This window comes from Panthera leo, chromosome C1 (genome assembly GCF_018350215.1).
Source record: "Panthera leo isolate Ple1 chromosome C1, P.leo_Ple1_pat1.1, whole genome shotgun sequence".
Lineage (NCBI taxonomy): Eukaryota > Metazoa > Chordata > Mammalia > Carnivora > Felidae > Panthera > Panthera leo.
In genome coordinates, this window is record NC_056686.1 from 162,052,506 (window position 1) to 162,068,190 (window position 15,685).

At 48.8% G+C, this 15,685-nt stretch overlaps 1 protein-coding gene across 1 annotated transcript; it reads left to right on the forward strand.

The window, feature by feature from the left end:
- The first annotated feature begins 1,771 nt into the window (after positions 1–1,771).
- Positions 1,772–14,395, forward strand: LOC122226029 (NF-kappa-B inhibitor beta-like). Its single transcript, XM_042948672.1, is given in 4 exon segments — positions 1,772–1,953; positions 13,372–13,494; positions 13,693–13,928; positions 13,931–14,395. Coding segments are annotated over 4 exon segments (789 nt in total). The 3' UTR covers positions 14,179–14,395.
- The last annotated feature ends 1,290 nt before the right edge of the window (positions 14,396–15,685 follow it).

A 15,685-nucleotide genomic window follows, 5' to 3' on the forward strand; every position in this document is an offset into this window, starting at 1 on the left:
TCTCTGAGTCGGTGTCCCATCAGGAACAGATGTCACGCATGGGTCTCTTGGCAACGAAACTTTTTCTTCGCACAACATTGTGCCGAGCACTGAATATGTAAAGCAGACATGGGGTCTGAAGGGTGGGCGCTCAGAGGTCTGTCCGTGCTTGGCCTTCCAAAAATGGGCCCTGGGGCATGATTACAGGACCACTGCCTGGAGAAGCAAGTCCAAGCCCCCTTGATGGGGCATTTGGGGACTTCCTTGACATTGCCCTTATTTTATTCTCCCATCTTATTTCTGGCCACTCCTTGCTTTATATTTCATGCCCCAAAGTCTAAAATACCTGAGCTCTCTCTGCTCATGCTGTTGCTTGTGCGTGGAATACCTTTGCACCAGCTGCCTCTGACCCAGTCTTCAGAATTCACCTGTGATGGCATCTCCTCTGATGCCTCTGGGCCCCCACAGTGCCCTTGATGTGCCTACATCTGAGACATTCCCTCTCTCTGCTGAAATTCCTCCTGTATCTGTTACCCCCGCTAAGCTGTAAACTTCCCAAGGGCAGGAATCTTTGCAATCTCTGAAACCTCTGTCCCCATTCCCCTCTCCCAGCTCCTGGCTTAACTGATGCAATTGTTTGAACTTTATCAGGCATCGGTTTAGAATTCAAAGGATCCTTTCTAAAAAGCCAGTTTCAGAAAAGAAGGGAGGAGTTCTTAATAAAGGGAGGGAGCTGATACCCTAGAGGAGAGAAGACAGTAGCTGGGGACCGAGGGAGGGAGTCGAGGGGGGTTGGGTCAGGAACACCTCAGAGTCGCTGACAGTTGATATCAGGCCTTGGCCCCACTGCTGCTGGGTTGAATTAGTGGTGGGTAGCTGGGAAGATGTCCCTTGGCCTGAGTGGATAGCAGGGCCTCTCCAGGAGCCCTGGAGGCTTCTGATTACTCCTGAGATGCTTCGGGTCTCCAGGGACTCTAACCAACATAATGGCCTTTGAAAAGGGGGACAGCTGAGCCAGGAAAGTTAGTTCAAGTCCCTGGGGGATGATGATGGCTTGGTTAAGGACTCCTTCAGTTCTGTCTGAAGGAAGAAATGTCTTATTAGAATCATTTGCTCGTGGTTAAGGAAGGAAAGATGGAACTTGTATTACGAGAACCAGATGGATTCTAGGCCTCGTTTTAAAACATTGAACACTCTCCACCTGGGTGTTCTCCACAGACAAAAGGAGCCCGAAATGCCTGCCTTCTTTCCTTCACAGACACACTTCAGGAACAGGTGGAACCGGCTCTGGTACTTGCTGGCTCTGTGACCTTGAGCGAGGTCTTTAAACTTTCTGGGCCTCAGTTTTCCTCATGTATAAAATGGGGACACTAATTGGATCCTACTTCTATTAAAAAAATGTTTTTTTAATCTTTGTTTTTGAGAGACAGAGTGTGAGCAGGGGAGAAGCAGAGAGAGAGGGAGACACAAAATCCAAAGCAGGCTCCGGGCTCTGAGCTGTCAGCACAGAGTCCAACGCGGGGCTCGAACCCACGAACCGTGAGATCATGACCTGAGCGGAAGTCGGATGCCCAACCAACAGCCACCCAGGCGTCCCTATCCTACTTCATTTAATTAAGGAGATAATCCACAGAAAAAGCTCTTAATACAGGGCCTGATGCGAGTAAGCACTCAATGAAAATTAGCTAAAATGATTACTGCTAACACGGAGTCCTTTGGAAACGCTTAATTGAGGATAAAACAGCTGAACTACCAAGAGGCAAGGTATTATACAGCCTTGTTACTTGAAGCCATGGACCAGCAGCATCAGCATCACAGGGAGCTCATTAGCAATGCAGAGTTTGGGGCCCTGCCCCAGAGTCTGAACCTGCAGTTTAACCAGATTCCCCAGGTGACTCACATGCAGGTTAAGACTCTGGAAGAGCTGAGGCAGAAGCGTGGACATTTCTACCACTTGCTCATTGTGTCTTTTGGGCATGTTCCTTTTCTTCCTTGTGTTTGTCATCTGCAAATCCCTACCTTGTAGGGTCGAGGTGGTGCTCGCAAGACAGTCTGTGCCCAGAGCCCAGGATGGCTCCTGCGCTTTGTAAGTGCTCTTCAGGGTTTGCTGTCCCTGCTCCCCAGCCCCGGGGTTGTGCCACCTTGGCCTCTCACGGGGCCCCGCTCCTGAGCCAGGATTCAGCAGGAGCCAGACTGCCAGGCTCAGTCACCAGCTCCCACACCCAGAGCAAGTTCTGCCTGTGCAGCCTAGGTGGTCACTTTGCTGTTCAAAGTCTCCGTTTCCTGTGTGTTAACATTGTAACAATGACTGTGCCTTAGCTCTTGGGGACGCTGAAGCATTGAGCAAGTTGTGCCCCAAGGGGCCAGGTCGAGGCTAGTGCTGCAAGCACATCTCGGCTTTATCGATGGGTGTGCATTGATTAGAGGCCACACTTCAGGCTCAAGTGTGTCCCTGTCCTGCGGGAGGTCTGTGCCTTCTGTCCAACCAACAGGTGCGGGACCTCCCTGGGCTAGAACTCAAGTACCAAGGAGGATGGGATGTATACCCTTAGAGGCAAAGGAGGGATTGAAGGCAGGCTGGGCCATGGGAGTAAACCAGCCTAACCCCTCCCCAGGACACTCACCTGATTCCCCGCTAGACCTTAGCCCTGTGAGGATAGGGCCACTTCTGTCTAGCTCACCATCAAGTTTATGGAGTGTCCAGTGTTTTGCCTGCCACATAATAGGTGCATATGCTAGATGTTGTGTAAGTAATTAAAATAAGAATACTATAGTTATAAGTGTGGTGGCCAAGGGGAACCCCTTCCCTGTCCTCTGTCTTTCCTGGGCAGCCAAGCTGCCATATTAAGACTGATGGGAAGACCAGCATCTCATTGCTGCCTCTATCTAACACCCTCTTATAGATCCTCATGGAGACTCTGCTGTCACCATGAGAAGCATGTGCTTTAAAGGTAGGAACAGTCTGCCCAGTCCCCAGCGGGGTTTTTTCTGTGAGGTTAGTGGACAATCCCTCATCTGTTTCAGCTAAATTTGAGTGGTGGGTGGGCAGAATCCATTGCTTGGAGAAGAATCTTGTGCTTAAGTTTGGTTCCAAGTCCTGAAGGGACCATAACTCGTGAAGTTATCCAATTTAAGTGGATATGCTGTACTTTAAGAGCACTGGGTCACAGGAAGTGAAATGATAAAGGTAAAACTCTGTTACAACTAATGCCACCAAAGGATGGCCTCCTGGTAACAAACTGTTGGCCTTGGTGTTTTTCTCCACAATAGTCACGGGTGCTATTTTGAGGCTGGTCTTTGGAGAAGGGGAAGAGCAGCCCATGAGGGTGAGGGAGGATGGTGGAAGGAAGGGAGGGCCTGGGAAAACTGAGGGAAAGGTGGCTAAGGTCCTGCTGAGGAGCAAATGAGGACCTGCTTAGACCTCCTCGGGGCCTGGAAGTTTATTTAGATTGAGGAGAGAATGATCCCTTTGGGGGGAAGGATGAAGAGGAGATTGGAAGGCTGAGGGTCAAGGCGATGAGTTGCATTTTCAGTGCCCTGGAGGCGGGAAGGTATAGACTGGTAACTGGTACCAAAGTTTGGGTGTTGTCTCTCCGAAACCCGACATTCTCAGCAGAAGTTACGCATCAGAGGTGGGCAGAGAAGACTGGTAGGCCTTTTTCTTCATCTTCTCTTTTTGTCAGCTCAAAGGTGATTTAAGAGTTTTCTCTCTCCTGTTGGCGTGAGAAAAGATGGTGAGAAAAGGAGGGAGATGAGCCACGGCCACCCACACCCTCGGCCGCGCACGTCTGCGAAGCAGGCTGCTGGAAGGAGTGGACCCTGGGGAGGGGCCGCTGCTCCAAGGCCTGTCTTTCTGAGTCAGAGGGACACCTGTCCTTTCTGGGACACAGCAGAGCCGAGACTAATGTGAGTCCCAAGGCTGTCGTTTTGTCAGGAGAAGGGCCCTGGGGGCGGGGGGTGCTGGGGCTGTCAGCCCCTTCTGACCGCCTCCCAGAGGGACTCCCTCTCTTGGGGAGGAGGTAGCGTATGCAAGGTGATTTAAGGAGTGACCTGAAGGGTGCAAGCTATTTAAGGTCATTTAGTGCTTCTCAGTGGGTTTCTTTCCTACTGCTGCCCACAGACTTTCAACCTGGGTCAAGTTCCTGCGCACGCACACACAGACACACACACACACACACACACACACACGCACACACAGATGCAAGCATCCCCTCAGTCTGGGTCTGAGACGAGCCCCTGAGAGCCCTTCCTTCTTTCATCTGAGTCCTGGAGTGGGAGGGAGACAAAGCCAATCTCAGCCCCTTCCTGAAATCAGCCCGCTGGGTCGTGTGGAGGTGATCAGATGGAACAGCTATCTGAAAGGCTTTGAAAAAGCGAAGCATGAGACTGCTGCACGCTTCTACTCTGCTGTTTACCTTGTGGTCAGGAGAAGACAGAAATGCCGCTCCCAAAAGCAGGGCCGATCTCTTTGTCTCTCTTCCCCCATCTTCCCCTTAACCCACATGAGGCCATCCCACAAACTCCCCTTCCACCCAGCCAGCCTTGGACCCAGACACGAGGGAAGTGGGGAGGGGGGTGGACGTAAGTGCACGTGCCTGACCCCATCGTCTGCCCTTTTCCCTCGTTTGGGTTTTGGCACCAGCTGGTTTCCATTCTAGTTCCTGTTCTTCAGGGATATGATTTCATGCTCATTCTCACATACTGCAAGGCAAACCTGAGTGAGAGAATGGTCAAATGAAAAGAAGCTCTTGAATCCAAGAGAGGAAAAAGGTGGGCAGAGGAGGGGTGTCAGGGACGTGGCTTCAAGTCCACCCTCCACATTCTCCAACTCCTTGATCCAAGTGCCTGGTCCAAATCTAGAGTTAAAAGTATTCAATACAAAAAAATTTGGGGGGGGGGTGCCTGGCTGGCTCCGTCCATAGTGCGGCTCTTGATCTCGCAGTTGTGAGTTCAAGCCCCATGTTGGGTGCAGAGATTGCTTAAAAATGAAATCTTGGAAAATTCTTTATTCTGAGATTATGACTTTTTTGCTTCTTGGTGTTAAAGTTCATTTTTTCCCCCATAAAATGAAGATGATAAGTGATTTTTAAAACTATTCATAGTTAGCAAAATAAGATATTGGCAACCTCATGTCAGTCAGTCCCTAGGAAAAAAATTGTTTTAAGTTTTTATGTGACATCCCAAAGTCTGGGAACCACTGGTTTAGAACATTGTCCACCCCAGATGGCTTGGCCAGAGCGACCTTTCACATTTCTGACACGGTGCCCACAGGGAACACCTGCGCAATCCAGCATCTTTTTGTGACAGGTAGGAAAGTGATGGAGCAAACTCTTTCTGACATCATGGATTCTAGGATAATATAAGTCTTATTTTCCATTGGCATCCTTGCACCACAGAAAAATGATTAGAAAAAATTCAACATGATTTTGGCAGCAATGAAACAATGGCTACATTTCCATTTGTGAGAGTTATGTGCATAGAGCAGCTGAAATACACTTCTCCATTAGAACCTGTTTTTAATTAGCTGTGGATCTCTATTGCTTCCTGATTCTGTTGAATTGAATTAAATTGAACAAATATGCATTTGGATACTAACTGGACCCGTGCAGAATGAGGAAAACCGAGTGGATCAGATGTGGCTGCTGCTTTCAAAGAAGTTCCAATCCAGTAGCATGATAAGAAAAGAAACTGCTTGATAATGGGAAGAAGAGGGGAGAGGCATGAGAAGACTCAATCTTAGGGTGGGAATCGGGGGAAGTTCAGAGGAGACAGAGGTCATAGTTGACAGGGGACCAGAAAAAGCATGATGAGAAAGGTGGCATCTTGATGGACCAGCCCTTGTGAGCAATTTGGGGGCAGTAACTGTTAATTACCCTAGCATCCCTAGTAACTGGCACCCAGTAAGTACTCAATAAATGTTTGAAGAATTAATTAAATATTAATGGCAGTGGGTGTTCTGGCTAAAATAAAGAGTTGCTAAGTACCGTGCTTTTCTCAGACTTAAAATATTTGGGAACAGCTCTTTGTTTAAGCAAGTTTTATGTGTATTGAGGGATGATTTTCCAGGTTTTAATTCAGTGGCTGCAGTACTTACTTTTCAGCACAAGAGGGAGCTGCTGCCTAGTTTATTTAACTGAAATAGCATTTCTCTAGATTTGCCCCTATCTTCTTAAGTTACCGTGTAGTATATTGTGCCATTTAACCACCCTCCCCCAAATACCCTACCAACCAAAAAATCCTATCACAATACAATACAGTTATTATCAATGGTGCGTTATTTTCTGAAAGGAATTTCTCCTAAATTACATGATTAGTAGGGGGGAAAAAAGTAACATTTAAAATGTGTTATGAACAAGATACCTCAGACCAAGCTGGAAGGTTCTTCAGAACCCTAAGTAAACTCAGCACTTTCCGGTATCGGCAGTTCTGCTTATAATCATGCCTGAGGGCCCCATATGTAGACCACAAATCTGAGGTAACATATTTGCAGGTGCCCAAGTTTTCCTGAGGGTCAAAGTCTAGCTGAGATGTTGGCTGAGTCCTGGCCTTCAAACTTGATATGTACATTTTCTGTTGCCAAGAGGTGCAAAGGACAGACTATGAGGTAGCCTAAATCCAGGTGTATATCTTGAATAAGAACACATGATATTGAGAGTTATCAGAACTTAGGGGACAGCTAGCAAGTAATGACGATTTTGAAGGAGTTTTTGCTACAGGATGCTCTACAGAATTTTCCCCATGGCACATTTAAAAAACAAAAACCAAAAAACTTGAATTACCAAAACCGAATCCACATGGTACTTTTCAGAGACAGCATTTCTATCAAATACAGTGTGTGCTGTTATCTGAAAACAGCCCCTCTGTAAATGACAGGGCATAGATAGTTTAATGTGGGAGGTGGTATTATGAAGGTGAACAGAGATCAGTGTGTTTTTAGCTGTCAGAGAATAAAATGACTTAAAGGGAAGGAGCATTTGCTCAATTCATGAGCGGGTTTTCCCGCTGCTGAATTTCATCTTAAAGAAAGAAAACAAGCCATTGGTCTTTCCAGAACTATTTCATTGCTTATGGTTCTTTTTGGAACAGAAAGTCCCAGCTTTCCGCCATCACCAATAGCCAGACTCTCCCATCTCTGAATGCCGTGTTTATGTGTCCCCTTCTCCCTGTACTGTGGGTCCACACTGTTCACTTCTGGGGGGTGAGGATCAGGGCTTCCAGACTTTTGTGTCGCCGACGCAGCGACACAAAGGTCCAAGGTCAGCAGGGGACAATTCATTTGTGTTTAGAAAAAAAATCACAGCCATGGGTGATTGATAAAGGAGGAAGAAACGGGGTCTTCATACTTAAAGGTTGTGTCTGTTGCTTGTTTTTGGTTGGTTGGTTGTTAAATCTTAATGCTCCAGCGAAGAGGTAGCAGGAATGGTGAGGAACCTGGACTCAGGCACCTTGGGTTCAAGTGGCAGCTCGGTGGCCGTGGGCAAGATTCCTGCCTTTCAGTGTCTCCACTTCTTCATGAGTAACGTGGCATGATGCCGCTGCTGTAAACTTACCACGTTGGACTTATTGTGTATAAAGGACCCTAAACAGTGACTGGCACATAGTAATGTCATAAACACTATTAGTAATTATAAAGTAGGATAATTATATTTACTGACAAATAGTCAAGATATACTTTGATTTATTAAAAGCCAACGAGATGGGTTGATGAGAATGTTCTGCAATTGTATATCTGGAATTGATGGTCGCAGAGCCTCATGAATATACTAAAAACCACTGAATTGTACACTTTCAAATAGTGAATTTTATGGTATGTGAATTATAACTCAGTAAAAAAATGTAATAAAGACAAATTCAATAAATATTTGTACTCAACCGTCTCCTGGGTTTGGTGGAGGAAATACCGCATTTCAGGACATAGCCTCTGCCCCGGAGGGTGTTACTTCAGGGGCACCTCCAGAGCATTGGCCACTTTTCCTAGCACCCTGGAGAAGACGTTGCTATCCACAGATTTTACTCTGAGACTCAGAAGGGTTAAGTAACTTGCCCAAGGTCCCACAGGAAGTATGGGTAGCAGGAACCCAACTACCTTCTTCAGGTAGGGGCAGTCTTATTGAGGACAGATGATTTACATCCATAAAGTAATTAGGGAAGCAGACATCACAGGAGATCATCAGGCCCCTTATATGTGATGAGGAAAATAAAGGAGAGCATAGGTCTTGACCAGCCGGAAGACGGGGGTGGTGGGGTGGGGGGTGTAGGTTCCTGGAAGCAAAGGGCTTTGAGAAAGGGCCTTTACAGGTGGATTTGGTGTTAGTGATGCAGATCAGTTGCAGTGCGGGTAGATGTCCTTAGAGATGTGTAGGAAGGGCTCATAGATCTGTTTTTCCTGGAACTAATGTATATGCTCATGCCGAAAAGTCTTATGGTGTGCATATTCACAAACATGCATATATATAGAAATTCATAGGCATTGTGTGGGCTAGTTATACCAGGGCAGGATGTTAGAGAGTGAGGGCAATCTAAAGACAATTTAGGTTGCTAACCCTTTCACTCCCTTATCTCCTAATTGATTAATCAAATTTTTTGAGCACGTACCCAATGCCTGAGAATATAAACATAAATAAAATACCTTTTGGTATTTTGTTTGGGAGGATTCCAAGGTAGGAGTTGATAGCAGACAGGTATGCAAGAAAATACTATAAAGTGGTAAGTGGTTTTCTAGCAAAAAGCTAGGAAAGGGAATGGAACCATAGGCTTAAAAGCCCTTTATCAAACGGATGTTCAAGAAATAAAGGTCGTGTGGGGCGCCTGAGTGGCTCAGTCGGTTAAGCATCTGACTCTTCATCTGGGCTTGGGTCATGATCTTACAGTTCATGAGTTCAAGCCCCAAGTCGGGCTCCTCGCTGACAGCATGGAGCCTGCTTGGGATTCTGTCTCTCTCCCTCTCTCTCTGCTCCTCCCCACTCACGGTCTCTCTCAAACTAAAATAAATAAGATATATATATATATATATATATATATATATATATATATATATATATATATAAATGTTGTTCAAGAGGTTTATTTTCCCGACTAAAAAATACACTCTGTTACAAAGTACTGTAGGAGGGTCTTTGCTGGCTGATAAAGCGAGAAGAAAGATTTGGGGAAGAGGTGCTCAAAGAGCACTCTCCCCTCACAGTAGGCTCCCTGGGTGCTGAGTGGCCACTTGCCTCAAAGTGGTTTAAATTTGAAGTGGGACAATTCCCCTGTTCTACCCTGTCCTTCCTTCCTGAAGGCAAATGTGCTGGGGGTTGGTTCAAGGAGGGAGCTAGGAGCCTTAAGGATATTGGTGGAGAGAGGTGTTAACATTCCTCCAAGAGGCAACTCATTTCTCTATCAGTGCCCTGTTTTCACCCAGTCCTCACCCAGGGACCATTTTCAAGGTTAAGAAAGGGGCAGTTTGTGATTAAAAAAAAAAAAAAAAACACTTTTTATTGTGGTGAAATCTGCACAAAATGTATCACTTTAACCACCATACAGTATACAATTCAGCAGCCCTAAGTATGTCTGCAAGGCTGTGCAATCATCCCTCCTCTCCATTTCCCAAACTTTCCATTATGCCAAACTGAAACTTTGTACCATTAGATAATAACTCACCCTTCCCCCCCCTGCCCCTGTTCTAACCACTGGTCTACTTTCTGTCACTATAGATTTGCCTATTCTAAGCATCTCATATAAATGGAATCCTACAATATTTGTTTGTTTGCATCTTGCTTATTTCACTTAGCACCATGTTATCAAGGCTCATGTACGTTGAAGCATGTGTCAGAATTTCATTCCTTTTCAAGGCTGAGTAGTATTCCATTGTGTGTATATACATTTTGCTTATCCGTTCATCATTGATGGACATTTGAGTTGTTTCCACCTTTTGACTATTGGGAATAGTGAACGTTGGTGTACAGGTCCCAGCTTGAAATTCCTTCGGGTTTATACCTACAAGTGGAATTGCTGGGTAATATGGTAATTCGATTTAGCTTTTTGGGGAACCACCAAACTGCTTTCCACAGCAGCTGCACCATTTTACATTATCAATAGCAATGTAGCAATGTGCAAGGGTTCCAATTTTTTTTAATGTTTTATTTTTATTTTTGAGAGAGCGAGAGCGCATCTGTGAGTAGGGGAGGGGCAGAGAGAGAGGGAGACAGAAGATCTGAAGCAGGATCCAGGCTCTCTGCTGACAGCAGGCAGCCTGATATGGGGCTTGAACTCCCAAAGCGAGATCATGTCCTGAGCTGAAGTCAGATGCTAACCGCTAACTGACTAAGCCACTCAGGGGCCCCAAGGGTTCCAATTTCTTCATGTCCTTGTCAACAGCCACCACAGAAGAGTGTGAACTCCTGAACTCGAGGTGAAAAAAGTCAAGTACCGTTTCTGTTTTGTTTCTGGTTTTTTACTCCACTCCCTTCCCAGCTTTGCTTTTTAACAAAACTTATCTTGGAGCAATTTTGGATTTCCAGAAAAGTTGCAAAGATAGATGTCTGAGTTTGTTCAAGCTGCTGTAACAAAATACCACAGACTGGGTGGCTTATAAACTACAGAAATTTGTTCCTCACAATTCTGGAGGCTGGGAGTCCAAGATCAGGGTGCTGGCGTCCCTGGGTCCCAGGGAGGACCCTCGTTAGAGTTGCGGACTGCAGGCTTCCTGCTGCGTTACCGTGGTAGAAGGGGTGGGCTGGCTCCCTGGGGCTTCTTCCACAAGGTCATTAGTGTCATTAGTGTCATTCAGAAGCGCTCCACGCTGGTGACTGAGCACCTCCCAAAGGCCCCACCTCCTCATACCATCACATTGGGGATTAGGTTTCCAACATGAGTTTGGGTGAGATGCGAACATTCAGACCATAGCAATAGAACTGAAAGCTCCCAAATGCCCTTCACCCAGCACCCCTCAATGTTCACGTAGCCACGGTACGTGAAGACTGGTACGATGCTCTTAACTAAATACTAGACTTTATTCAGATTTCATCTCCTTTCCACTAAGGTCCTTTTCCTGTTCCAGAACTCAAGTCCAGAACGTGCTACACTGCAGTGAGCCGCTCTGCTTCGTATTTGCTGAGACACTTTCCTCTCTGAGCCTCCGTTTTCTCACGTGTCCAGCGGGGACAACTTTAGTGTGACCTCTACCTCACAGGGTGCAGTGAGGATTGGAGGGGGTAGGGGAGGCGAGGGTGTTTGTGGGCCGTGCAGCTTCCTGCCAGTGTAAAGGGTCATTACTGAAGCCTGCAGTGTCCTCTCCTCTCCACTGGCCACCTGCGGCCTGCACTAGATCTGGGACTCTTGCTGACTCCCTGCCATGGGCTGTGGGGAGGAGGCTTTCCCACTAGGCCTGCCCTGGCCGGGGCACTCCTGGTGCTCCAGGCCCTGTAGGCTGATTGGGGGGGTGCGGACATTGCCTGGCTGACCAAGGGCTTTGATGGGGTTCCTCCCACGAGTGCTTCCCGTGTGTTCCGGAAGCTCCCCTGGGTGCCGGTAGCTTCAAGCTTTTGGGGGGGAGGAGGCTGGAAGTTATAGATGCTGCTCTCTCCCGGGCATTTGAAATGACCAGTGCAGTTTCAGCAGGCCACAGAGGCAGGACAAACCATGGGTTGGCTCAGCTGCTTTCGATTCTCTCCTGGTTGGAGTAGGGGAGGGGTGGCGGGTTGAGGTGCAGGGGTGAAGCGTCGAGTCTCTTTTGGGAGGTGGCGGGAGTCTAGCTCGCCTTGTCCTCTCCACTCGTAGCTTCCTCTGGGGTTTCCTGGAAGGATTTCCCATCTGCCCACAGCCTCTCTCTGCCGCACTGCTTCCTGGTTTGTGCTTATAGCTGACTAGTGGCCCCCAAAGCTGTGTCTAAGTCCTAATCCCTAATACCTGTGAATGTGATGTTATTTGGAAATAGGGTCTTTGCAGTTGTAACTACGTTAAGGACCTTATAATAAGATTATTCTGGGTTTAGGGTAGGCCCTAAATCCAATGACAGGTGTTCTTATAAAGTTTTTATTTATTTATTTTGAGAGATGAAGAGAACGCGAGCAGGGAAGGGGCAGAGAGAGAGAGAGAGAGGAAGAGAGAGAATCCCAGACGGGATCTGTGCTGTCAGCACAAAGCCTGACACGGGGCTTGAACTCATGAACCGTGAGATCATGACCTGAGCCAAAACCAAGAGTTGGACACTTAACCGACTGAGCCACCCAGGTGCCACTCCAGGTATTCTTATAAAGGACAGAAAAGGAGAGGACGCTGAGAAGAAGGCATGTGAAGACAGAAGCACAGGGTGGAGTTATGCTGCCACAAGCCAAGGGTCACCAAGGGCTGCCAGCAGCCAGCAGAAGCTACAAGTGAGGCACGGAACCGATCGCCCTCAGAACCTCCAGAAGGAATCAGCCTGTTAACACCCTAATTTTGGACTTCTGGCCTTGTCTGAGCTCAGGCTGCCATAACTAGATACCACAGAATGGGTGGCTTAACCAACAGAAATTTATCTTCTCACAGTCCTGGAGGCTGGAAATCTGGATTCTGGCATGGCCGGGTTTGGGTGAGGGCCCTCTTCCTGACTTGCCGACGACCATCTTCTCACCGTGTCCTCACAAAGCAGCGAGCAGAGAGACAGCAAGTGTTTCTCCTTAGAAAGTACTCATCTTGGGGCACCAGGGCAGCTCAGTCTGCTGAGTGCCCGACTCTTGATTTTTGGCTCAGCTCCGTGATCCCAGGGTCGTGAGATCGAGCTCCCTGTCAAGCTCTGTGCTGACCGTGGAGCCTGCTTAGGATTCTCTCTCCCCCTGTCTCTCTGCCCCCTCCCCTGCTCATGTGCTCTCTCTCTCTCTCTCTCTCTCTGAAATAAAAAGTAAATAATAAATAAAGTTTAAAAAATCAATATTATTCTTTAAAAAAAAAAAGGCACTAATCCTGTTGTGGGGATCCCACTCTCATGACTTCACCTAAACCTAAACTCCCAAAAGCCCCACCTTCAAATACCATCCCATTGGGGTTCAGGGCTTGTGTATAAATTTTAGGGGGACACGCTTCAGTTCACGACAGGCCTCCAGAACTGGGAGAGAATAAGTTTCTGTTGTTTGAAGCCACCCAGCTTGCGGCACGTGTTTGTGCAGCCTTGGGGCACTGAGGCAAGGCTCTTCCCCGCTCCTCTAGGCCGCTTCCTCGCTGAAACACCAATCCAAAAGAAGACTTAGAGGCCACGGTTGGGGGACTACGGCCGGGGCACCAGTTCAGGAAGGCTGTGGATGCCCATGAATGGTGTGACAGCGGCCTCGGCTGTCGGGGTCGAACTCTGTGACTCTGGGAGCACCAGCGCGGGGCGGAGGCGGGCCGGGGCTGTTGTGGGCACCGCTCACCCTTGGCTGTGGTCCCCTGAAGATGGGGACCGGCACCGCGCTCGGAGGTGATTCATCACCACGAGCCTTTCCCGGATTTCCTGCTGGGCTTTGCAGCTGGCACCGAGTCCCTGCACCTGCAGGATGAGCTGGGCCAAGCAGCCCGGCACTTGGCAGACAGCCTGGGGAGGCGTCCACGGTGCAGAGGTTGTGTGTGGCATGCAGTGGGTTGCATGGCAGAGCGTGGGCCGCACGGTGCTGGTCCAGCCCCCACTGGGTGCCCCGAGGAGCCCCTGACCCCTACCTCCCGCGGGCCCCAAACACACCCCCAACACCGACCCAAGAACCAGCCAGGAGAAGTTAGAGAAACTGAGGAGGACCGGAAGCTGCAGTTGCGGGTTGAAAATTACCAGGACCCCCGCCCACTCCACGTGGCCACCATCCTGGAAGAGGCAGACTTGGTCTGGCTGTTCCAGGAGGCCCCAGCCAACCTCAGCAAACCAGAGCCTGGGTGCAGCCTGCCCTTGGCAGTGGAGGTCCACGTGGCTGACTTGCTGGAGAGTCTCCTGAGGGCAGGCTCAGACCCCGCTGTCGCCATGTCTGTGGCTGTATGCCATGGGGTGGCACCACTGTCTGGTGCCACCCCATCCTCTCCAGCCTCCTCTGCACACGCGGAGCCCCTGAGCCCGAGGAGGAGGGCAGCAAGCCTGGCTCCTGCAGCAGTGGCAACAGCGACAGTGACAGTGGGGATGAGGGTGTGAGTCAGGAGGAAAGACGGGGTGGCCCGGCTGGGGGTCAGGGTAAACCAGCAGGCAGGAAAGGGGAGAAGAGCTCCGGGGCAGAGCGTTGAGACTGATCTTGGGCTGCCACAGTTGCAGCACTCGGGCTGCAGTCAGGACAGACCTAGGCAGGGGTAGTGGGAAGAAATTAAGGCAATGGCAGAGCTGGGACCCAGGCAGAAGTGCAGAAAAGAGCATGGTTGTGGTGACTGGTAAACACAAGCAGTGGGATGGGGCAGTGTGGGGTGACCTTGGGGGTCAAGAATTGGAGAACCCGGGCTGTAGGAAGATAACCTCGGCAGCAGTGATCAGACCATGGATGTTGGTGGGGAAAGACCTTAGCTAGCAGGGAGGAGGTTTGCGTGGAAAACCCAGGAAGCAGAGACACTCCCTTGGGCAAAGGACAGCATTGAGTGATGGGGCTTGAGGAATTTGGGTAGATGCGGGGGTGGGGAGGGAGAGACCGCAGGTGGCTGTGGCTGCCCAAGAACTGTCATGGGGCTAGAGCTCAAGCAGCAGCTGTGGTGAGAAACGACCTTGAACATGGTGGTTTGAGAACCAGGAGCAGGGAACTCAGGCTTGAAGGCAAGACTGGCGGAAAAAGTTGGGCAGCGGGCAAGGGTGGTATCATGGTCCCCAGTGGCTGGAGCCAGCACAGCTTCCTCCCGACAGACTCAAAAACTCTCCTGGATGACCCCGTCTGATGGGTTTAAACGTTAACATAATTTCTAATTTTTCAAAACTTGCGGTTCTACACAAAGCAAAACTCCCGGTTGTGACAACCAGGGGCAGAAAAAGAGACCGCTTAGAGATCTGAATTCTGAAGTGTTTCTGTTTGCACCGTCAGTCATAAATGCACCCCCATCCACATTTACCTGCCTGTGTTGTGCTTCCAGGATGCTCCTGACATCCCAAGAAGTCCTCCTGCTGTGCAGACACGCCCATCTCATGGATGGGGCTACACGGGGCAGGCGGGTCGAGCCCTCAGCAAACACCTGGAGGTGGGGAGACAGATCCCAGCACCCCCTGCCTTTCCTCCCACTAGTCAGCGGTCTTCTGGAGAGCGGGCCAGAACTAAGGGAAGAGATTCCAAAGGCAGAAACCTTCGACTTGGTGACAGATTGATGGAACAGATATTTAAGGGCCGATGGAGCTACACGCAGTAACACTGTGGTGTCCAGTCAAACTAGTTCTGCTGGGCGAGGAGGGAATGTGTCACACACAGGGCCTTGCTTTGCGGGGCTGGGGTCGTTATTTGAGGTAATGGCAATAGCACAAGAGCAGAGTGAGGAGGTCCGGCTTGTCGCTAAATTGCCCTGTGACCAGAGGGAGGTCATTTCTCTAAGCCTTAGTTTCCTTATCCTTAAAATGAGAATGGAAATGACTTTTAAGTTCCTTCCCTGAGTCAATAATCAGTCCTGGGAGATTAGGCAAGCAGCAGATTCTTTTTTGTCCTTCTAATTGTGGTAAAATGTATATATAACACGAAACTTACATTTTTACCATTGTTTTCATTCTTTATTTTTAATTGTGGTAAAATATGCACAGAATGTACCGTCGTAGCCATTTTTAAGCGTA